This window comes from Homalodisca vitripennis, chromosome 1 (genome assembly GCF_021130785.1).
Source record: "Homalodisca vitripennis isolate AUS2020 chromosome 1, UT_GWSS_2.1, whole genome shotgun sequence".
Taxonomy (NCBI): domain Eukaryota; kingdom Metazoa; phylum Arthropoda; class Insecta; order Hemiptera; family Cicadellidae; genus Homalodisca; species Homalodisca vitripennis.
In genome coordinates this window covers 30,017,815-30,044,450 of record NC_060207.1, presented here as the reverse complement: position 1 = coordinate 30,044,450, position 26,636 = coordinate 30,017,815, and the positions used below count along the sequence as shown (strand labels likewise).

Here is a 26,636-nt window from a genome sequence, read left to right as displayed (position 1 = left end):
TTCAACTAGTAAAGTTGCAAGTAGTATGGAAGGTTCAAAGAAAGATTTAATTTTGTAATCGTATAAAATAACCATAATAATATGATAAGAATAGCAGAAAAAGATAACAAGATAGGTACCATACTATTGGTACAGCAAGTGCAAGGAACATAGAACGTACTTGAAAACGAGGTAGATCTTTGAAAGTTTGAAAGGAAGCCTGAAAATTGGTATTATGCCTACTAGGAGTTTTTGTAACAGAATTATACAAAACTGTAAAAATCTCTCATCTTAGCATATCCCTGAGCTTTGAACTCCTCTGACTTAGATTTCCTGTTGTTGAGGTCAGTTTAGAGAAACCACGATGGCGAATGTGTCACTCAGTAGTATCTTCCTAACCTGGAATAACCTCCATGGTATCCCTCCTGCTGGTATCCGCCGTAGTAGGGATTGTAGCTATGAGCAGGAAGATCGTCCAGGTACTCGTAGGTCTCGTACTGGTGCACGGGGCTGAGGCCACTGTCGAAGGCTCTGGAGTGGTAGTCATGGCTGCCTGTGTGGCCGCCGTGTACTGTGTGGGCGTGCTCGTGGCCCACGTGGCCCAAGTGCTTGTGGCCGTGCTCCGCGTTGCCTGTGTGCTTGTGCACGCCATGAAGGTGCCCCTGGTGAGAATGCTTGTGATCCGAGTGTCCATGATGTTTGTGCCCGTGTTCGGCGTGGCCCGCGTGCTTGTGGTCGTGCACACCGTGGAAAGCGTGGGCGTGCTTGTGGTCCGAATGGCCGTGGTGGGTGTGACCGTGCTCGGCGTGCCCGTGGTGCTTGTGTTCGTGGTGTCCGTGTCCATCGTGCTTGTGGACGTGGTCCACGTGGCCCCCGTGGATGTGCTTGTGAATCACTTCTCCGTGGTGCTTGTGGTCGTTCTCACTCTTCTTTGGCCCTATGATCTTGTAGACTGTGTGGGTGTGTTTGATTACTTTCTCGTACGACGGGACGTGTATTACAACCTTTTTGTGCCTGAAACAATAATAATGCCAAAACTACGTGACTTTATGGTTGGCGTAACTTTATGCTGCTTTAATCATAATTAAGCTACATACATCTTAACTTTCTATAAATATAAAATTTAATTCTTACGAACTTAATAATAATTTCAAATTAAAGATAAATATGTGTGTCGTCTGTAGAAGGTAAATTTGTCTCAGAGACTGGTTCAAAGCATACATACCCAATGATGAGATCTACAGGTTTCAAAACATATCGGAGAGTCTACAAATTTGATACGCTCTTTAAGCCACATTTGTTTCAATGTATAATTACTCCATGATAATGGTGATTTGGGTATCGAAAATGTGACATATACAATAGTGTAAATCTAAACTGTAACTAGTGAAAATGTATTAATTCAAATTTATTATACGTTACTAACAATTGTAAAATATTCACTTTGACTTTACATAACTACATCAGTTAATACTTGTGCATTACATGTTTAACAGAAAAGGAACAAGGACAATAGGTATACAACAACTCGAGATGTGCTAATAAATTGCAGCTGAAAGTTGACAACCGTTTTTAATGTACAGTTGTCATTTTTAAGAATATCCATAAAATTTAATTCGAATTTTACAAACGTTTACTCTTTGTTTAAAGTTTAACTATGATGACGGCAGGGTAGAAAGGATAATAGCACGGGTTCGGACATTTGCCATTGTTATAACATTATATAACACTTTGTAACATATAACGATGGTAAATGTCCGAAACCCCATTATCCTTCCAAACGTCTACTGATTGGGTCTTCATAAATTTACAAAAGAAACTGTATTAAAGTTTTGGAAACAACAATTCCATCTAAATAAAAATACATTTGCGGTGAGAAAACTGTAATTTTGAGCTCATGAGTTTTGAGTAGCCTTTTACAAGTTGTCTTCATAAACATATCCGTTGGCCATTTTGGACTGGAAAATGAAAAAAGTGGACTCAGTACATATACACATGGTATTTAGGCGTTTTATGTTAAACTGATAGGTTTTTTTGATGAGATTTATAAGTCATAACGAATGGTTGAAGTACACAACTTTACGTACAACTCTTCTAGACTTACGATTCAGAGTTTTCACTGTCGCCGAGCGCAAGGCAGGGGGATAACCAGCAGACCAGCACGGTGACTATCACCTGTAACAGTCAAAAGACTTTTGTATACAATTCGGTGTTGTTTCTTATTTCATCAATTGGGTTACAGATCATTTCTCATAACTTATCACCATTTACATTGCATTGACAGTTTAAATTGTGAAAACAATATTAGAGAACAATTTGGGACTTTTCTAAATTGCCTATGCAAGAGAGTTATCTCTTTCCAACCCATGTTTGTGTCTCCTTTCAGTATTGATTTGTTACCATTTCTGTCACATAGATCTGCAGCGGCCATCCGATTCCACCTACTAAAAAGCTACCTGTATCCAGAATACCTGCGAGAATCCTAAGTATGATTCCAACTGTGGGGTTCGAGGCTCAAGAATCAATTCAAATGTTCCGATTGTACACCAAGAGAAGAAACTTTTGGTCCAGCTGTGTATTTTAGATGAGCTTATCGCAAGGTTCGTAACTCATGGCGAGTCAATCGATAAAACAGATTCAACTCACAATTGGAGTGATTTTACCATAAACTCGAAACCTCATTTACAGGTATCGAATATACTGTCTCTCTTAGGAATATGAACTAAACAGAGACAGGAAGGGGGCTAAAAAGATAACAAGCCCATTTCCAAATTGGAGTGAGAAAAAACCTACCCTCGCTGTTTAAGTCCTCTCTTCCGGACAATTATGGGGCGCCCTAGTAAATTACTTCTTCCGCAGGACCAAGCTGTTCTACAACGCCACAATTAAGATTCCATTTTGAAGCCAGTAAAGCTTTCTATCCATTTAGTAGAGCGATTCATTTGAAACGGATCACTACTGCAAGAATTTCCATGTTTTACCAAATTTAAATTTACATCAGATATCGTGAAAACCATACAAGTAAAACTACGCTCAGCCCACTATGTTGCATAAAGTCTTTGAATTTATCTTTAGGTACCTCGATATGCCGTATATTGCAGTACTAACAAAACGTAAAAAGTTTTAATTTCAATTTCACCAATAGCATAATCTACACTCTAAACTCTTTGACACCTTGATCCAGCAAAACATTAGCAGTGAAGTGGTTCTAATGTCATAGATAAACATCTAGAAACTCTAAGATAGCAATTAAATATATTGTATCGAAATAACTTTATATCTATTCATCGTCAAAAGACTTAAGAAATCGTTTGAATTCGTTCCGTTCTGCCCCAGAGAGGGTCGAGATTAAATGTTATAAAGATGCATGAAAACCTCTGAGTAACAATCGGCACTCGATCGAAATACCAGTGGTTAAACAACCAAACAAATTTGATTAGGGTAGGTCCTTTCATTTCAACTTCAGTTAATATATTATTGCAACCCATATCCTATATGTAAAATTACCGTACAGATACAAACAACAGATGCATCTGGAAATCAGAACTCTAAGGTAATCAATCAAACAAATCCAACATTGTAACAAAAAATAAACAGCAAAATATGAGACGGATTTCCCTTTCTTTAATATCTTTATTGAACAAACGGTCTTTCTCAGTGACTCAGCAACTTTTGAATATGGTTAGTCTCTAAGTTTAATTTTTAATCTTCATAGAATCACACAAAAGTATCATCTTAAAACTGTTAAAGCGCATAGAACTAATAAAAGATAACCACAACTTATAAATATGAAATTAATGTAATTAAAAATACGACTTCGTAGCGTAGCACCTTGTCGAACGAGAGCACCTTAAATACCGAAATGTCACTACAGATCCTTTACAATGGCACGGATAAAAAGTCTCAACACGAATTTTGTTTTAAAACTCAAAAATAACTCCAGGAACCAAATCATTCGTTGGACCCATATGTTGTAGTTGAAAAAGGAAAGGCTGAACGAAAATTCTGTCTGATCTCCTTAGGTTGCATTCCAAATAGATAAAACATTATTAGATACCGTAAATATATTATTACATAACGGCCTAAAAATCAAAGACAATAAATAATAGCGTTTCATTTTAAAATTACGACGGAACTGATGTAAGAAAGAATAACTTTACTCAGTATCACAAAAGTAACTCGAAACTAAATAAAATTTAAATTTTTAACACGCGTGGTTCCGGATTTCACGACCGTTTCGATCATCGAAGGATTCAGTAATGACTGTCATTACTGGAGAAAACTCAGATAGAGAGCTATTACACTGCTATTACTGTGTTTCTCAACAGCACGAATCTTCCCTTTAACTTATAAATGGTTAAGAATTGTCAAATCTCTTGTGGGAATGACATTAGCTCATGACGTTTTTTATGACTTATTGTTACCTCTTATTTCCTAAAGTTGATTTGATCAACTCAAAATTTTAAATAAGATGGCTTATCTAGTGATACATCAAATTAAGAGCCATCTGTACTCGCAAGCCGGCTACTTGTATTTCAGCTCCATATGCGCAATGTTGAACTTAAAACTTTTTCGGCCTGAATATAGTAGCGTTGTCTAAGAATATATCTCATTTTAATGTATGCATCCCAAAGCGTTTTAATTCCTTCCAGAATTGTTATTGGTTGTTAACAAAATAGATATAACCTTTTTGCAGGCTACGTCATAGTTGAAAGATACGAAACATTAAAAACTTTACAATAGTAACTAAAAATAGTTGTGATGTGTATTGGTCATTCATATCTTTAAAAGGAAAAACTTTCTGTAATTATAAGACCAGGATATACATTTTTCAAGTTTAAAATTATTTTTATGGGTTAAACTCAAGGTCGTTTCCCTACAACTCGTTTATTAGAACTAACGATACCGAGAAAATCAAACTCGGCCGCTTTCTTAAAAACTGGTACAATTGGAACAAGGGTAAATTATAACAATTTTAATAACTGCAAGCTATGTTAGATACAACAAATTTAACCCAATTTTCACAATTTTTATCCTTTTATCCACTCCTTTATCAACAGTGAGGTGCCACGAGATTGAGTTATTGCTTAAAATCTTTTATTCATCCTTCATATTTTGGGAAAGAGACAATTTTTCTTAACAGTAACATCATAGTATTGATACCTTGTTTTAAGGATCTCAATAAAAGAATAAGGGTGAAAATGTCGGTTTTAGCTGAACTCATATAACATAGCTTTTAATTGAAGTTATAATTTTACTGTTACTTATTTTGAAAGAGTGGTCATACATTGGTTTTCTCGATAATGATGGTTTAGTATTTAATTTGAGGTGTCATTAGTTGAGTCAGTTTAATAGAAGAGAATTACTAAACGACGTACAATACACGAGTGAACCTGAAGGCGTGCTACATCCGGCTGGTAAAAGAAGACGTGGTGCAACAAAAATTGTAAATGGCGTCTGGGACGTTAATAAGAATCATCCATCCATATTTATAACAAGTAATAAATCGGCGTTGTTGCACTTTCTTCCCTAACTAGAAAGAGGAAAGAGTGAAAATATCTATTATGCATTGAGCCATGGGCGTATATAAGGGGGGCTCAATGTCCCTCACCGACATTTTTAAAGAAAAACATTAAAATTTCACCAAGAAGTTTATTCTAAGCAAGAACAGAATTACAAGGTCTTAAAATCTCATGAATTCCCAGGCTAGATTTTCTAGCCCCTATTTTAGAGGTTATTTTAAATTTCGTAATCCAATCAGTGCGTCAGCCGTTTTCCCCCTCTAAAATAATTTTCTATATACGCCACTGCGATCGAGTGCTGCTAGATCTGCGATTGAATTCGACCAGATCTTGTTTGTGCTTTTATCATCTACCAATAACTGTCAAAACATACACAGATTCATTTTCAACTAAGTGGCATTTCATTATACTATGCTTCCTTTTAGGTTGACTAACATAACAATCATATAGAATATTTCTCATTATACTGACTCAACAGCTCCTCTATTCTAAAACGGTCCAGTTTATGTGTTTGTGTTTTTAACGACGAAAGAATTTTTCAGACGAAATACAATTCAGAAGGAGGGTGTTATAAAAAAAACGCAAAATTCCTACTTCAATATTACACCAAGATTATAAGGTACAGGCTTATAAAGATGTTAAAGGCCTGTATGCTTGTTAAAGATTCAATATATATTTATATTTAATATATATATATATATATATAGTTTAATTTTTACAAATTATTACAGATCTGTGATATCATTATGTGTATTTCGTTTAACTTACTTAACGACCTACAGTAGAAAAAACCATGTGGTTGTGAATAACTACTTTGACCGAGAATCTAATGTCCGTTGCGTTCAATGCAATTTCATTCTAAAAAGTGATACATTATAAACTTCAATCTACTTTAAAAGCACATGCTTCAATCTAGGATTTTTTAAATATGGTATTAGACTATTTAACATCAACGGAAACATAATATATTAAATTATTAATACAATCTTGCGATACATAGAATACTTTATTGTAACATAGTCTATTACTATTATAAAAATAGAATATTATATCAATATAGGAGATATGTCAAATTCTTTGAAATAAATTCCATTATAATTAATCAAAAACTGATGTACGTTAAAATTAAAGCGTATACTTATAGTCCAGTAATATAAAACTGCAATATATCGAAAATTAAACACAATAGACTATTAATTGTTACTAATGGAAAATGTCGGTATACATGTTCAGCTGTAGATTACCAATAAAACAATATTATTTTATTAGCTGTAATTTAATTTGTTATTATTCACTTTAAATAACCTGTTTTGTGATTGTTGATTTATAAAGTAAGTTGCCAAAAATAATTATTATTTACACCATTTTAATAGTTAATTTATCTGTTTTATTATTGAACATTGCACACATGATGTCGAAAACTCGGGAAATCACGGTATACAGGATATAAGAATATATTTTTTGAATCTTCTCATTCTTCACTATGTGAAAATAAAAACCATAAAGGTTAGGTAACCTCTAGGAACTATAAAGACACAAATTCAAAATCATCTCCATGCATCACTGTTGCTCAATTGAGAACGGATATGAGATTAAAAGAGTGGAAAACAACAGTGGAATTGATATTCTGTGGGATCAGGACTTCAAGAAACATCGAAATATAGTTCACATTTCATCTTTTATGTCTGCATTAGGTACAGACGGCATGGATATCTACAATGAATTTGGTTTTAAAGAAGAAGACGATTTATAACATCAGAAGTGATATAAACATTCGACGAATTTTTTGTTGGTAGGACTAATTAAGTATTTTTAGAAATATTCGTTATAAAAATAACGCAATCAGAGTGCAAACCTTTTAATAAATTCCTGACTTAATTGAAAACTAGAGCTGCAAAGAACAATTTTACATATCCGAATTTCAAACTTGAATATGTACCATCATAGACTTCTTTTCTATGTAGTTTCATGAAAAATTTCAACAAGTATGTAGGTTTGTTTTTGAGATATTGTGTGAACAGAGAGACAGAATGACTGAAACGGAAACTCTCCAGCCCCTCTAGTGATATGCTTCATTAACGCTCAGCCAATTATACAGCAGTTATCAATACAAGTAGTAACATTGTCTGTTCTTAAAATTTGTTTACTTAAAAATCGTTCTTTATGGGCATAAATATTCCATTTTGATAACGTTGTATGTACAAGATATTAGGTTTAATAATTGCGACTCCGCTCCTACACTGTTATTTTAATAATGTAAGTTGCTTTAGTAATTTATAGAAACTGGTAATCATAACGGAACGATACATGTTTTTAATATATTAATTTATTTTGTGATATTAAATAATATGCCAACCACTCATTAAATAATTACGAATGTTTAGAATTTTGTAAACGTAGGATGTGGTTTGGCTTGTGGTAATTTTAAAATAATTTACGGCCGGATGTTTTCAGACCGACCGTTAAAACCGGTCGCTAAACAGAATTCATAGTGTTATCTCCATCGTATAGATAACAACTTCTTATCTTCTGTTTGCACAAACAGTTGAATTATTAGATTTTCTATGACTATTATTAACTGTTTAAATTACAATATTCATGTATTAGCTCTGCCAATTTAATAGTAGCTCTCAATGGGTAAATAATTCATGTATATCTAACTCAAAAACGTTGTCTATTCACTCCAGCATAGAAAGAATGAAATGAAACGGAACATTCATTTTTTGTCGAGACAAAGTTAAGATTGCACGGTAATTTCTCACACTTCATGTAGTTTACCCATACAGTTAATATGGATAAACATACTCGTACACTTGGTTGGAATTTGGTTGGTTTGGAAATGAAATACTTTGCAGTGCTCAAGAAAGTTCCGAGAAAGTTCTCTGGTTTGTATTGATTTCATTGATCAGCTGTGTACAACGTTCTGAGATGAACGAACAAACATCACACCTATGTAATGCTTCTGTAGTGTCACACCTATGATAGGACAATCCAATAGTCATTATGAACAAAAAAAAACACATGCAAAGGTCTATTTGAATATTAGTATGTGCCATATATTTTAAATTTTTAATTTTATTAACTATTAATTTTGATTTATTTTATAAAGTGTATTTCTTTTTATGTTGCACTATAAAACATATCCATTTACTACAGAAACATGTTCTAAGAATCCGATTAATCTTGATGGCTGAACTTAAGAGAAACAGGATGGCAAAAGATTCAGATGTCCGCATGACATCTCGATAATAACTAATCTATTGATTTGAAATTGTGTATGAAGATTAATTTTTATACGAGGAACATTGAGTTTGATGCATTGCATTTCACTCCATGGGTTTGATTGAGCGTTAGCGAATACATTGGTCTCAATGATAATCGTGATGGTAACGAGAAAATAATCGAATAAATAAATGTGTAATCAAACTGAGTATAATCATATAAGATTTTAACATGTGACATTCTAAATTCATATAATAATAAATAAATTTGCAAACAAACTCAACCAAGAGATTCAAACAAGAGTGTATTAACTCATGCAGTTTAACTGTCCCAACACACACTACATCACATTATATAGTGTCTTCGTTTGCAAACTTTTATTATTTATAAACACATTTGTGGTTTTATTATGAATCCAGTTTAATTAACAATGATGTGAATGTATAATGTACAAAGCAAGATATGCCGAGAAAAATTTCGTATGAAGACTTGCATGAAACTTTATTTTTACAAGAACGAGTTCTATACGAGTCATTTTTGTGCCAAGTACATTTTTGTACGTTTTTGTCTGTCAGTTTATCTGTCTGCAGGATATCTCTAGAATAAAGTGAACTAAAAATTTGAAATTTTGTATACAACCTCAGCGAAGCCTGTTAGGACACGTGGATGACGTGATCCTATATTGTTCATATTTTAACCTAAAACCCATTTTGCTCGGCGTTGGAGTGGCAGTATACCCAGCCAGAATTGCTGAGGGCAATCAGTTTAAGTTAGCATATGCAGAGAATCGTACTGTACCACCAAGAGAACAGATAACGGTCACTATCTCACTTAGTAAATACAGGACACTGTAAATACCTCTGACCTAGTAAATACCTCTGTTACAATAGTCAATAGAGGCTGATGATGTGTGGGGGGGGGGGAGGTCAGGGTTTCCTTCATATTTTGCTTTTAACACTAAGGGACCCATCAGGAGGGTATCAACCATCCTCCATCATACCTATAAGTTATCCCTTTACTCCATACCTCGAAATTTACGATTAGTAATGACCATTCCTGGATATTTATGGGGCTGTCTAGATGTTAGTCACAAAATCTACTTTGATCTATCCAGTGTAGGTTCTAGACTGTTATGAACTAGCCAGAATATTATTATGAATTCGATGTGTATAGTACATTTGTTTATGTAATATATATAATTTATGTAAAGGTAATCATCGAACACTTTCCTACGATAACTCCAAATAAATGTAGTCTACGCATTCATGCCGATATTAAAATTACAAACCGAACCAGTCTTAATGAGAAACATTTTTTATACTAAGGGATGAGTTTATACCATAAAATTCTTCATACAATAAAAACATAAATCAATTTCAATACATTTTAAATAACACTAAAAACCCAATTATTAGAAGGAACAATATACAACAATAAAATGCGTAGACCTTTACAGTGAATATTACAATGGCAATTGCTTTGACTTTGTTGTACCTGTAATCTTGCTAATGCCATTCATTGTTATATGAACACACAATAATTAATAATTATGAACTCATTGATTAAACAAGTGAATACTCAGCTAAAATAATAGGTGGAAGATCTAAATTTATTATATGCCTTAACAAAATAATTTGGTTATAACATTTCGGCGATTTATTGGTTGATAATAGTAAAAAATTAACGACAAATAAGTAAACAGTCATCTGTAAATAAACAATGATAGTGTACACATGTGAATTATCTTTATTTTATAATGAGATAAATAAAATATGTATATTTCACTTTGTATAATATGTTAAATAAAATAGTATTTGAGATGAATGATTAAACCTATTTGAAAGTACTTCTTAACAAGTCCTTTAACTTTGTTTTCTTTTTTGATGGATATTTCTGGTTGGTATAAATGTATAAAATATATTAACTTGTTGTATTCCTTTGAACATTTTAAATAAGAATAATAAATATATATTGCTTATTAGCAAACATTATAGTCATTTTACATTATGATTTACTGGTAAAAATCCAGTTAAATATGTATTATAGACGTAATAAATACATTAGCTGTAATTATCTGAATGTCAACGAAGCCGAGGGACTTGAAAATTTTTGTATATGTCTGTCTTTAAACATGATACCTTGAGAACGAGCCGATCTACAGAGTTGAAACTTTGCACGAAGCATTATTATACAGACAACATCAAGTTTGGTGATGGTGCATGTCATCCCATGAGATTTGACTGATTTTTAGTGAGAATTTTAACATTTTATACTATTTGTAACTAACGAGAAAATCGGAGAACAAATTGAGTACTACTGTATCATACCCATATCACTAGAGTTCTGTGATGGCGTATGACCATCCGTGTGATTTGGCTGCGCGTCATATAAGCCCATCACTCAGTAGACTGCCACAATTTCTCTTTTATCTGCGCGATGGGTTATTCAATTCTCACGTACATATTTTTTGCATTGTCGTTTATATATATATATATATATATATATATATATATATATATAAGAAAACACAAGAATGAAATGAGCTTAACACATAACATTTTCGAAGCAACATCAGAGAAGACACCACGTATCATGTGCTTCTACCTTGTATAAATACAGTTAAATTCAATATTTTATACCATATTGGATGTAATTATAGAGTTAAGAATTAACTAAATCGACGAATAAATTTCATAATCAATAAATGTTGACCTTATAATATTAAATTTTTAAATCGGGGAACTTTTTGTTATCAACACAAAACATTTACGTAAAACATTTGAATTAAAAGGTCATAAAGTACGCGTTAAAAAAATTAAACAAAACTGAGCAAATCGATTCACAATTAGCTGGAATAATATTTTTTTACTTATTTGATAAAAAAAGGACTCTCTAAACATGTGATTAAAGATTCTTGATACTAAATGTCGATCTCTTAATAACTTTCCAGAACAATTAATCAGTAACATTTTGTAGTTTTTTCCAGATTTCCTTTACACAGTGATAAAAATAGTTAATAAACTACTGATTGAATTTGCTACTAAACGGAGTTTGGGCTAATCGAATATAGATCATTACTAGTGAACCGCAGTGAAAGCAGTTACTTCCGCTTCACTGGTCGCACAAATAAACCTCTCCGCTTTCGTCAGGTTGTCACGTCTGCTATGGGGGGCCGCGATCGTACGCGTTGCTGGAAAGTCATTACAGATATTGACCGGAGGTCTTCTATAGTTTAGTTTCTACAGTCCAAAATAATTTTGTAGATAATTGCAACAACTAAAGTAGTTTACTATAGTTGCTCATAATTAGTATAAAGTAATTAATTGCATACTGTTCAATGATCAACATACTAATTAGTGTTAAGAGAAGTTTAATCTCATTACTCTTGCGATAGCCATTCTGTATCTCCAATACAAATTAATCTTTCTGAGAAGAGGGCGGTTTTATGGTTTTTATTCGATTTATTCAGAAATTAATTCTGAAGCATTAGTTTTATATATAAATTAACGTTTTCAGATCATCTGAAGTAGTACATTTACACTGAGTACTCCAAGCTATTATCGAAATGTAGATTATTTGTTAATAAGAAATAATCTTCATTAAGAAGGAAATTTCATTAAGATGGAAATTGGATTTCTGAACCACGAATATGTCGTAATCTTCTTTTGCTAGGCAAGGTTTTCCACCTGAGAACATATAGTATGATTATCAAACTGCGTCGAAAAATTGTTAAAGGAAAATATAAAATAAATATTACAGCCTCTCCGTGAAGATCTATCTTCAGTCAACTTAATTGTTAAATCAAAAGATTTCTATCCACGTGTAAAGGATGAAAAGCTTAGTAACAACTATGAGTTCCAGCTCATTTTCAGCCACGGAGTTCTCACATTAAACAATTCAGCCAATACCTGAATTATTATTTAAACAGTTTATATGTATAACAATCGGTATACATTGACTTTGCATGTAATACAGGGACCATATATAACCAAAGAAAAAATATGTGTTTTCTTCTTCTATGATATAAACACAAAATTAATTACTATTATTTCGTTACTGTACATTGTTACTTTTGACATCCGCATTTAAATGCCAAAACACCTTTCGATTCTCTGGCCATAAAGATTCACATAAATTTATATTGAAATTCGTAAGATTAGCATTTTGAAACTTACGGTCACTGAACCACAAGACTTCTGGAAGCCTCAAGATACAACCCGTAGAACTCCCCCCTAACTTATTAAACCCATATACTGGTTATTATATTAGGAATACTCAAGTATTCCTAATCTGAGATACTAGAACCACCCACACCATTTTAAGGCTGCTAAAGTTCGGTCAGCCTCTGTGAAATTTGACAAAGAGTATATGAACCTATTAACCGGTTTATAGAATCTCCCGGATTTTGGGACCTTCCACACTTAGATATGCATACATATTTGTCTAATACGATTACATAAAGTTATCCATTATTAAGAAGCTGAAGAAGCTGTAATCTATGTAGTCAAAGTTTTAGTCCTGTTTCGTTTAAAATTCATAGGAGAAAATACGCATTGTACTTTTTATAGTTAGAAAGCTTTCAACACGCCAAGGATTATTACAGAGTCCCCGCTGCGATAAAGATGTCCGGACTCGGTCGATGTTTGACGGTGCGTAGTTTTCCATTCGACCAAGACCAATCGAATGATCACATCAACACGGATGAGACAGAACTGACAGCTACCGTAGCGAGGAAAATCAGCGTGAAATCAGGGCCTGCATCCTGGGATAGAGCGATGCTCAGGATAAGTTTGGATGTTCCAGAGCAATGGGTAAAGGCCTTTTGTGAAATGTTAAATTTAATGTTAATACATTACTATTAAAATGACTCACTGGAAAATAAGTGTTTATAATGCCAATAACTTTACCGCCAGTTAATTATATAATATCTTACAATTTATTTTTCTTTTTGAACCAGTTTGTTTATGCTTCCTTCTAAAACGGAGTTTATTACATGAAATTTTTATTTTAAAAATTGGATATAGCTTGTAATAGAAAGTATTAAAGATACAGTACTATTGTATTGTATTGTGATATTCACAAATTTAACAGATTCACGCGATTACAGATGTACGTTTAAAATTTAATAACTGTAAAAAAAGTTTTCATTATTTATCACAATTGTAACATTAAAATCAATAATATTGTGTTTTAATGATCAAAGTAGCAAAATATATGAACTTTGTATTGACTTTCAACTTTTAGTTGTATGTATAAGGCTTATGTATACCTTCAGTCATAAACTCCATAAGGAGTCATACCTTCAGTCATAAACTCCATAAGGAGTCTTGACACTGAGAACTCACATATCCGTTATTAAGGGAAATATAAAAAAGTTTCAAGAATTGGAAAGGTCTTAATATTTCGTTTCCTATCACAAATAATAATAAAATACTGGATATTAAAAAAAAATTAGTTATTAGTATTGGAAAAATGATGGCAGTTTTCTATAAAAGTTTAAATACATATTTTTAAATGTCTCTAAAAGCCAGGAAAGGTTCCTCGTTTAAAGTTTATTGTCAAATTTATAGGTTCAAAGATCATAATGATGGCTCATTAAAAAGACACCTTGTATAATTATTTAAATATGGGTCCAAGAAAAAATACTTGAAAATCATAGTCTTCGGTAGTAGAAGTTTTAAAATCCTAGTAAATTATTATCTTTTTAATTATGCTCATCAGTCTTCCAAAATATGCTACTGTTGTTGAAAATTATTATTGTCCATGTAATCGGAAATTCACCTCAGTTGACATTGGAAAATATTCCCCAAATTTTCTTTCATATAACGTAGCGTTTTATAAAATACTTTGATATATTTCTAAAAAGAGGAGTTTAATAAACAAAACATATCCTAGAATCAAAATTGCTTAGCAAATAGTTAAGAACTATACAAGAAACAAAACCCAACTGTTATGTATTTTACAAATAAGCTGTATAACGAATGTTATTAAGTACGAGTATATATGTACAAGGGAGAGTACAGCTGTCACTATGTAACGCTTGTGTATTTTAACGTTAAATGTAAAACACTGTTTATATATATATATATATATATATATATATATATATATATATATATATATATATATATATATTATGTATGACAACAAACTATATTTCACTTAATAATACGTAGTCATAATAAAAGATTATTCCGTTACTTAATATTACAAAAATAAAAATATTAAGCGTAATTATTATTCTTAATATATGCCTACGGTGGGTTAACTCTTTGGAAATATCACCGCCTACCTTTAAGGCTAAATACCACCGATAATCGCATACGCATAAACGCTATGGGATCAAATTTATTACACACAAATTTAAGAAGCGTAAAAACTGTGTAGTGAAGAGGTTGAAGAATTTAATGGTAGTTTAAGATTCCCACCTAAGACTTGACTATTATTTTATTTACTACTAACCACGATTATAGCAGTGTATGTTTCCAAATCAGACAATCCTTCAAAATATATTAATGTTAAAATTTCTAGAATTAAATAAAACTATGGCTATGCCTCACTGTGGTAAATCAACAGTTAAACGGAAAGTTAACAAAACAGCCAGTGGTATTAACCTGCAATAAAAGTTAAATATTTAGATAATTTTTGGATGTATTTATTAAATACTCATATTGTTCCGTTTACTTCTTATAATACAGCTCCATTTACTGTAACCTATGAGTTGCATGGGAACTATAGACAAATGTATTCTGTGATTTTCCTGAATTAAGATGATTTGAACTTGAACATGAACTTGAACTGGTTACTCTTTCACCATTCCTTATTTTATATAAAGCAGATAGTTATCAGTGCTACACTGTAGTCAGATGTCTCTATACCTGAAGCCTCTGGCACATAAACTACTAGGGAGAGTCAGCATTGCATGAGATATGCAGCATTGATAAAAGGTATTCGAAACCAGGCAAGATTTGAATTTACGGTATAGAAATGGTAATACTGATCCAGTGAAAGCAGCTAATTTCCTAAGCCAAGAAAGGCAAGAAAGGTCTAAAGCTTAAAGGCAAATGCCTCGACCAGTATCATTATTTAGAGAATCGCCAAAGAATAACACTCCTACTTTATAATTAAAATGTTTATTTCTGTAAATAGAAACCAAAATTAATGTATACATAATGTTAACGTTAATTTTAAGTTTCTTTGTTTAAAGTTAATTATTGGCGATGGAAGGTTTGTAAAGATAATAGGATTTCGTACATTGGCCACCGTTGTATGTTACAAAATGTCTAACACAAAGTTTCGAGGACAGAAATCTATCCTCCTCATCAGGTTAACAATAATTCTTTTATAATGAACTAGCTTTAACCTGATTAGGATGATAGAATTCAGTCCTCAAAACGTTTGTTAGACTCGTACATTTTGTAACATATCAGGATTGTAAATGTACGAAGTACGATAGTGCAAATGCTATATAAAAAGAGAACATTGTAGCATTGTGTACTTGTTGCTGTAAATACAATTTGAAGTACTGAAAAATGATTTTTTTATTGAGAGTTTTTGACAATTGACAAAAATATCACACTGTAAATCGTATTAAGTTTGCAAGACTAGTACGAAACCCACGTCTTTATTTAATACACAACTTTATGAAGACTGTATTTAACTTGAATAATTATTTATATCGTTCAGCTCTACTTCATTCATTCGACGGAATATACGCACACCTCGAATCTCTTACTCCAGATTACTAACAATTTTACAAATTATATTGCAAATTGTGGTTTAGAATTTGGATTTATGCTTAAACAGTTTCCACTGTGGTAGTATTAATAGGGTAAAAAGCACGTTTGATTAACAAATGAAACCCTGCCATAGTGCATCAAGTTATTGGTTGAGCGTTAGCCAAGCTTATCACTCGAGGGCCTTATAAATGTCATTTTTATCTGTCGGACTTTTAGTACCATATCTCCAGATCGAACTGACCTATAGTTCTGAAAATGTGCATGTAGCTTTATTTATACATAAAAACTTCAAGTTCTATAATGGAGCGTGTCACTCCAAGCAATTTGTAAGCGATAGCGAATATCTTACATTTTTTACCATGATGCAACGGAAAACTCATAGAATGAATAAATGTGTAAATAAAATAAACGGAGTAAAACTATATGGAATTTCAACACGTATATTTTAGCTATGTATTAAAAATAACACACGTAGCCTAATGATCCGTAAAACATCTAGAACAATTGTTATGTATAGATTTTAAATTTTGAATTAAACTTCATTTCTATACAGACAGGAATGAGTTCTAGGATGGTACAAGTCCATACATTGTATTTGGCTGAGCGCCGGTAAAGCTCGTTACTCGGGAGGCTGATACGATTTATAATTTGTTTGCCAAATGATCTAAAATTTTATTTTATGCACGATTGTCCGTCTGTCTAACTGTTCTGAAGATATCTTTGACTTTAAATTTAGCATGGAACCACAGTACAGCCTGTTATGCGACATGTGGTGTGGCGTACATTGTATATAGTTACATTGAGAAAGATTTATGTTATATATTAAGAGCGTTTTAACATAAAACAACACAGTTTTTGATACCTGATAGCAAACAAGGCAAACTTACTTTATATTTCATAAGCTATTCTAAAAGTGTATGAAAATTAAGTAAAATACATGATGACGTTACGTGCAAGCAGAATAAAACAATTTTTAAAGTTTTACTTTTTCTGTTTTGCCAAGTCAAAATAGTCCCCTTGTTGTTAAAATATAGTTTGATGTTTACACTTTATCCATCTCGAAGCCAATTCACTCGTACATGAGGTTTGGTAGATGAAACTGGAATGGATTATATCCATAGGCTATATCTTTAGTTACATAACATAAATATCTTTCTGAAGTTTCTCTCTTAGAGGTGCCAAAAAGCGAAATAATTGTTCACGATTGGTTGTCATAGTGTCTTTGGCAATAAATTAGGTTTATGGGTTCAAAAAAAGTCGATAATAGTTCTTAGACTGTCTACTGTACAATGTCAAATGTTGAAGGCAGGACTTTTTCAAACCTTCCTGTAAAGTGCTATTGAATTCATTAAATGCTTCAATAAGATTTTTTAATCCCAGCTTAAACAACGAGCCGGGGGGCAGCAACGAGTAATGTTTTGCAGAATGTATGTACTATAAATAGTAGATTACAATGTATGGATACTTCTCGATTGCACCTCGAATTACATGACTTTTCAAAAAGGGATTTCCTCTTGGACAGAAAGGAAAAAATTTGAAATATAGAGGATTTTTTCAAAAAAAAAAAAAATACAAAAATAATATAATTTTGTAAGTAACTACTAAATTACAAGAGAATAAAAAATGCTTAATGATCTTCAGTTGAGGATGGTATAATTCCTTTCATATGTTCCTTACTATGTATGGATAGTAATAATAATATATTAAATTGTAGTACTTTAATAGTACCACCCCTTTTCCCATCTTGGTTATATTCAAAACTTTAAATGTTCAAATAAATCATGTTAAATTGTAAATCCTTATGTCATATTTGCCGATATGCACATAACATATATTGGTTGGCATATATACTGGATAAATTGATCCGTATTAAATTTTGATATAAAGAAATATTTTAACACAACATATAATAAAACATTTAAGTCTGGTCAGGTGGCTCAAACTAATATTAAAATAGGAATGAATAATTTTAAGTATGCAGAATAAATATTTGAATTGTTGTCTCTGTCCTGTTGTTTTTAATTTTTTTTTAGAAAATACTAGAGAAAAACATGTTGAAAACACAAAATTAATAAATAAATAGCGGGTAACATTATCCGTTAAAAACCAAATAAATGTTTCCTGATCAACGAGCCGAGCGTTTTCTCAACCGATTGCTCATTATGGAATTCTAAGGTGGACCACCTATTTATGTTATCATTTCAACCGCTGACATTATTTGTGGGCTTTGATGATCAATTTCAATTAAAGCTAAGAACCGTGAGTATAAAAATGATGATGGTGAATTCCTCATCAAAAATTATTGTAACTGATCTGGAAATACACCGAAAACCGGGATCTAACGGCAATACGTAAAAATATTGATTATGTTTTAAATAGACAGAACTGTTACGTTGCAGGAAAATAATACCAAGCGAGATATTACATATCACTAATATCTTGCAATCTCTTATCACACCGGAGGTTGATCCACATCCCTTATCAGTTGTCACCTCTTATCACTACTAAGTAAACGCATCACAGTAACCAGTAACCAGTAACCGGCCAGAGCGGAGAGATGCGCGGCGCACACAACTACATGACAGTAACACAACACTCCACTGGTCAGCACTAGTATTACCGGCAAGCAAGGACGGGCGGCCATGACAGATCAGGACGCTGCTGAAGCAAGACTAACTGTCGCGCCGCTCCACAATACCCATTTAAAGTGGTTCCCCCACGACGCCACGAGAAAAACTCAGGAAGCACTTCCTTTCACAACACTTTGGCGACATAAGGTGCATATCTTGAACGGTTCATGGCCGATTATCGGGAGGCATCGACATATCCCTAATGCTCTCGACATTTACGGCCCCTAAGTACGGTTCTTCTGGCTGTAGCGGTCGGGACTTGCATTGTCTTCCTTACCTACGGGAGGTTCGCAGACACCACCGTTACTGCAGAGTAGGAAACAGAAATATTACGTTTCCTCACTACTTCCTTTAATGTAATCAGCCATTTTTTCGTTGCGCAAGAAGTATTAAGTAACAGTGCAGTAGTTGTTCAGTCTAACAAAATCATCTTAAACATTTGCTATCTCTATTATTCAACACATTTTTTTCTCTTAATATGAGAAATATACTGCCTTAAAGGTGAGTATCAGTTCTTGTAAGTATAATAACCATTATTTTTGTTCTCTTAGGTCAAGAAGTTTATAGATTGTACTTAGTCCTGTAAGAACCTTAGCGCTGCTTCCGGAGTGACAGGCTATTCAGGATGGGTAAGGTTGGGGGTAGGGGCCACCTCCTATCGAGATCCATGAGGAAGAATTATGGCACTAATCTCAAAGTCATGTCCCTCCGGAAGAAGGGGAGGCCAGTTCTGAAACAGCCTCTCCAGTCAAAGCAGGCAGGGGGTGGCCTCCCTTGTTGAGGTTAGCAAGAACCTCTGATAATTAGAGAACGAACCCCACCAAACTCCAACAGTCATCTCCCGCAGTTGACAAGACCTATCGAATTGCCCTTGCTCCCCAGAACATTTGCTGTTAGTGATTTGCCGCTCCTGGACATCCATAGGGTTGTTCAGATTTAAGTGACACATCGGTTTTTGCTGTGCCCAGTGGTAGGTTCTACTGGAAGGTATAAACCAGCCAGAAGTGATCCCTGCTGGGTTTAATAACCATATTACAAGTATACATATACTTCCTACTTGTTAATGGTGAAAAATGTCTGGCAGATAGGTATTATAAGTCTAATTTAGTTTAAAAAAGTCTACTTCCGACCCTTCTAAACTACTGTACTCTCGGTCAAAGGTATTTCGATGCTATAGTAGCGTTTGCATTGTGTCCTGATCAAGGAAACATATACGCGTAAGTTAGTTGGTCTGAAAAGACTACTTCAATCCAAAAGCGGCTAATTCTGGATTTATTTTATATTCATGAAGAATATTGTTGTTGAGCATAGGTCAAACAAATTATCTCACACTTCATCTTTGTAGACACTTGAAAGTTGAAAAACTAAAGTATAGTTCTTGTACGGGTGTAACCCCATTTCCTCCCCTATTGACGTTTGACCTTCTTGAAAATTCTTTAGTTTTTCTATTAAAGTCATGAGACAAACGTGTGCCAAATTTCAAATTTCTGAAATATCGGTATTTTTGAGAATAATGATTAAGTGAGGGCTTTACCTGTTATAAATAACTGGTTAGGTGTCATTAAAACTATATGATTTTATATCAAATACTTTTTAAGAATTGACAATTTCAAATTTACATATCTAGAATAAAAATGGAGTTTTCAACCAAGACAAAAGAAATCCAGAACAAAGACATACCAGAAAGTTAAAATTTGGTTCTCGTATGCCTCATGACATAAATAGAAAAACTAACGCATTTTCATAAAGATCGAACATTCATAGTGAGTATATGGAGTTGCAACTCTTAGAAGAACTATATTTCGTTTCTCATCTTCTCGATGACCTACGAAGATTAAATTGGACACATACGCGTTTTATGCTCGCAATAGAGAAGATTTGTATGTAAAACAATCATCCATAGGGGTTTAAATGGGATTTAAACTCCCATTAAAGATGAAAATTGACACATGCTTGTCTCATCGCATAAATAAAAAAATTAAAGCATTTTCACGAAGTTTAATCAATCATAGGGACTGAAATGGGGTTGCAGCCCCTAAAATAACTTTATTTTTGTTTTTAAACTTCCAGTGCTGTCCTAGAAAAATGAAATTAAATCAATGCATCATGCTGTACAGACAAACAACAGAATTTTAATGAAGATCTTAGGGTTCAAAAACCTCTAGAAGATCTATATTTTTGTTTTTCAACTTCCTGATGTGACAAAAAAATTAAATTTAATGAGCATCCTTATTATACTCTCAACAGGATACCGGCATCGGAAATAACTTGATCGGAAGTAGATGACACTAAACAGTAGTAGTCACTTTTTGACCGAAATAGTTTTCAGACCAACGTATGATCCACAACAAGCAAACGCTACGATGGCAACAGAAAAAAATTAGTACCGAAAATAATGACCATAAGTTAATGGCCTTAGGTTTTTTACCAAAGAAAACTTTCTGAACAACATATGTGTATATCTTTTTAAACAGGACAACAATGCAAACCCTGACGTAGCCCCGGCAATGTATTAGACCTGAATCAGACTAATATGATTGGCAAGGAAATTTCCTGTAGCAGACTTTTAAGACATGTATGTATATATTTCTTTATAGAGGCAACAATGCAAACGTTTCGGCACCGAAATAACGTTAGACCGGAAGTAGATCACAAGGGCAGATACTTTTTCACAGAGCAGGCTTCTTACAGTTACGTTTTTTTTCTTGGTCAGAAGCAGCAATTAAAAAAATTAAAATATTTGACGTCAAAAATACCTTTGACCAGTATATTCTATTTGGATGCCGTAGGTTTTTCATATTTAGGTAGGTAAATTCTTTATCGTGGCAACAAGACAAAGGCTACTTACTATGACGTATGAAATATAATTCATTCGAACAGTATTTTACTGTTTGACAAAGGTATGTGTTAATGTCAATAGTCAATTCGCAGCTCAGGCCTATATTACCTGCAATAAAGGAACCAGAAGGTTAATTTTGGAATCTCAACCATAAACACTGAAACAATATAGGCCATAAAGATAACTACTTCCAATTTGAAATTCATCATATTACATTATTACATTGGCCTAAAATAATTCAGTTGTTACTGAAATTGTTGGAGCTTTCAATCTATTTTTTTAAGGATCCAGATAGTTCTGAGTATATTATTGGTACTCATACAAACTATTTCACTCTACGACTTCAGGGCACCAAAACATTGCTCTAACTTACAGTCCAATTACTATTCTGAAATGGATCAGGAGGTTGAAATATCATCCAGTAACCATCACGTATTGCAGAAGTGGTTATTATACTATTTGAAAATAATATGACTATGAAGTAGGTACCTATTAGTCAATAGGAAATCGGGTGCAAAGAGGTGGGTAACTGCTAGTATTAGCCTACTTCAAAACAGAAATTTGAAATCTAGAGGGGAAAATACTAAGTGAATAAATACTTCTATGTAAACATTAACTCTTTTAATAAATATCAAATAAAAACTGGATATACGAATAGATTTTTTTCCCCACTATTAATAGGTCAGAAAAAGTTTTAACTACTATAAGACAATCCATTTAAACTTCTTAAAAGAGGACCATAATCCAAGTCTTGCCAGACATCTATAGTACTGTGCCAGTTACATAGGCACTATTGTCGTTTCCTAGATGTAGTGGTCAGTTAATAATAGAGTACGCCACCGACTGTTATATACCGGTGGTATTCATCGATATATAACAACTACCGGATAGCTAACTCAGCGCTATGGAAACGTTCCGCGTTTACCTAACCCATTGTGGTATACAGCCGTCCGGATAAGGCTGTTAAGTCTGTTAAATGCGGAATGGATAAAGAGCCTAAACTATCTTTCCGGATTTTCCCGGAAATGATAAAGTAAATGTTGGGCGCTGTGTGAGACGACGTTATAAGGTTGGGACACACATAACCGCACCGTGCCCGACACGTGAGTCGGCAGATTGTCGGTGCGGGCTCGGCTCGGTTACCGTGAGGCCACACATGTCCGTATGCAGTCCGAGCGCAACAATCTCACTGTTTTGTACTAGGGCATGTTCTTTTGAATTCAAAGTGACAGATACTTAAAAAATATTTGGAAGATTAAGTATTGCTTGAGAAAATTGTTAATTTCATTGTTGTTATGTTTATTAATAGCTGTGGTGAATGATACATTGCAATGCTACAGTAAAGCTTTGTACAATCAGCTAGTGTGTAAAAATTTGTAAATAATATCATTATCTTGGTTATATGTTTAATGTATAATGTATAATTCTTGTTCATTGTGTTTCATTGCAGTGAATTTCGGTCAAATACACTATAAACAGTGTATTTGGTGTTTTTTGTATTAAACCCAAGAGCTATAGTGTGATGCCAGGGAGTTTGCCATGTTGTAAGCCCGTTTATAATAATTTGTAAAACATATTAAATATTTGTAAAATATATACTGGAGAACATACAAAAAACAAATTTTACAAAATTATTTCTTTTATAGCTCCGGACAAATAATTGATTGCCAGAATTAGTCAAAAATAGTAGAAACATAAATATATTTTCTAAAAAAATTAGAGTATGGTTTGATTGGTCAAAATGATATTGAGTATATGTTTTAAGATAATAAATTAGTGTATGATTAGTCTTGTCTGCTAAGTTATAATATAATATTTAATGCTACATGTGTAAAGCCTAATATTTGAATTGTAAATCATGCATAAATCCTTTTTATTTAATTACAGCACAATAGTTATACTAAATTTAAACCTTGAAACGTAATAGTACATTATTTACTACATAAGTTACAATAACTAATTTTTATCATTTCATTCTTGCTCGATTCCCTATTTTTATTTTTACCCTTTTTGTATATAATATCCCCAACAACAGGAACAGCCTCTTATGGGTACCTAAATTTCCCTTATTTTGTAAATCTATTGGCCTAAATTATTAGGTTTAAGAAAAGAAAGAAAATCTAAAAGGATGTAACATACTTTTTATATTTTATTACTCTAAGTACATAAAATTAGAAATAAAGTAAGTAGAAAACATTTTTTTTTATTTGTTATTTACTGCTATTGTAAATACGTTATGTCATAGTCTTATTTATTACTAAGCACTGGCAATAATATTTATTTGTAATATTCAGTTTGTTATTATGGGGAAATAAAATGATTTAGTATTATTATTATTTATTTTATATTGGGGTTTTTTCTTGTTTGAAAATCTTATTGTAAAAAAAAATATTTTTATTTTTACTTTATTGAAGTGAAAAGAATAATAAAGTAAAATAATAAAAGTAAAAATGTCATAGAGACATTCTAAATATGACTCTTACAAAATACCGGAAATAAATTTATCAAGTAACTTCAAAAAATCAAAGAAAAATAGATTTTTTGCTCAAATAATTACATGCTTGTTATTTTTTAATTAATGAAAAATGTTTATATAGACTTTTTAATAGTTCGAATTTAGTTTGTTTAAAATCACTTAATGTACAACATGGTTTTCAAATTTTGTTGTAATAAGAAAATATGCACAATAAGAAAATATGACTAGTTTACTCTAATGTAAGAAAATGTAATAGCCTACTTTTATCAATAAATATGATTTTTGTACGCGAACACAGGATGTAGAGTTAGTAGGCTATACTAAATAATTCAATAAAATAGAACGTGTAGACTACATAAATAGTTTTAAAAAGAAGAACGCAACAGTAAAAACAACATATGATGCCGCTCGTAGACCGCACCGTGCCCGTCAAAATTCAAACTCCACATATCGGTGACGGTGCGGGGCACGGTTGCGGCCACGTCGGTCTGGTGTCGGTGCGGACAAGTATGGACTTGCAGGTTGAAAACTGCGCTGCAATTCTTTCACCGTATGACGGCCAGCATACGGCCGACTGACGTGTCGGGCGCGGTGCGGTTATGTGTGTCCCAACCTATAGGCGTTCGTATAGCCAATGCTTAGTGCACACATAATGGATTTGGTATAATTATTTTCTATTCGCGACGTGTCTGTACACTTGTTTGATGTTTTTACTGTAAAAATTGTGTGTAAAAATACAATTTTCAACCATTTACTCATTTGTTCTAGATTTCAAGATCCTCACGACTAAGAAACCTACAGTTGAATGTGAGGGATATACCAGTAATTGAAACGTGAATGTGTTCAGTTATTAGTACTTAATTAGTAATTAGTTCTTGGTACATCTGTTTTTGACTACTGAGGTGACGTAGAATGCCGTTTTAAATCGCTTAATATTTTATCACACCTCTATAAGTTCCATGGAGTTTTTTATTCAGTCAGCGACTACATGGAACGTCGCTTGGGTAGCTAATTTGTAATTAGGAAATCTGAGTCTGATAGCAAGTGCAAGTGAAGAATGGGTGTGAAATGTGAAACCATGTATGCATGAAATAGAATGAATGTAAAATACAGGTAATTGTATTATAAATTACGCTAGTTATGCACTATAATAAACCTGTATCGACAGCAATAAAATATACATAATATTATTGCTCTTTTCCCTCCATGTGATGGTTTGCAAATACTTATTTTCCACCCCGTAACTTGTTGAATATTCCTAAGATTGTCAAAATTTGATAATCTTGCTTTGGCAACACATGGTTTTGCCATCCGTAGGCCTACTTCATAGAAAGGTCGGTGCCACACGAAATAGCATCAGTATAATAAATTTTAAAGGCTATATCTACACCCAGAGTATTTTAATTTTCATACGGAACTCAGCTCTAACTCTCCTAATGGCTATTGATTCTATTAGAACAAGTTTGCTAAAAAATATCCCAATGATCCCATTAATTTTAGCGAAAATTCACTGATAGGATAATCAGGAACATTTTCTTTAAGTGATCTGTAACTTTTTAACCGTTGGAAAAGATTTTTCAATGTAAAAATGCTGTTTTTTATGCCCTACCATCCCCTTCCAACGTCCTCTCAAGACAAATTTGGGCACGCATTTATTTTCATTTTTGGTGACTCTAAAATAATATTCCCCCTTTCTTGCTAGCTTAAGTTACATCACGTTTACAGTGGTTTTAGAATTATTTAAAAAACCTGCGGTTCTCTTTAAAGGCGCAGATAAATTCTGTGCACATCCAGCTTCCTTTTAATTCCAAAATAAGTTCTTGGAGTTAAAATAAACTCTTCTGGAACATCTGAGTACAAGCAAATTTAGGAATTTTCACAAACATTTATTTAGACAGGTATTACCAAATAAATAAAAGTATAAATTAAAATGTAATACAAATTTACAATCGACTCACATAATTAATAGAAACTTGTATATTAATATTAATTAAATTAAATAATAGTTAATAATCGTTTCGACACGACATCAACAGTGGATTACTGAAACTGCAAGGAAATAAAGGCAAGATAAAATACATCAAGCAATTAATAAACAATGATCCAGGAATGTTTATCTGTAATCGATAAGATGAGAAGTGCAGATTCTTGACTTTTCACTACCATGCCTGATGGTCCTAGATGGAAACGACTGTACAGGACTCACTGCTAACCTTTGCCAGCCGTGGA

General features: G+C 32.9%; 1 protein-coding gene across 1 annotated transcript; it reads right to left on the bottom strand.

Moving 5' to 3' along the window:
• Positions 1-134: 134 nt before the first annotated feature.
• LOC124356661 (histidine-rich glycoprotein-like) lies at positions 135-19,124 on the bottom strand. Its single transcript, XM_046807830.1, has 3 exons — positions 19,083-19,124; positions 2,084-2,154; positions 135-993 (listed from the first exon to the last, which is right to left on the bottom strand). The coding sequence occupies exons 1-3, from the start codon at positions 19,104-19,106 to the stop codon at positions 360-362; spliced, it is 729 nt and encodes a 242-aa protein (XP_046663786.1). The 5' UTR covers positions 19,107-19,124; the 3' UTR covers positions 135-359.
• Between the last annotated feature and the right edge of the window lie 7,512 nt (positions 19,125-26,636).

Bases quoted from the DNA above. Each gene is read 5' to 3' on its own strand.
- LOC124356661 (XM_046807830.1), bottom strand. From the start codon at position 19,106: ATGGCCGCCCGTCCTTGCTTGCCG. The intron at 2,155-19,082 runs GTAATACTAGTG...TGACTGTTACAG, and splicing joins CCGCCCGTCCTTGCTTGCCG to GTGATAGTCACCGTGCTGGT. The intron at 994-2,083 runs GTAAGTCTAGAA...TTATTGTTTCAG, and splicing joins GACAGTGAAAACTCTGAATC to GCACAAAAAGGTTGTAATAC.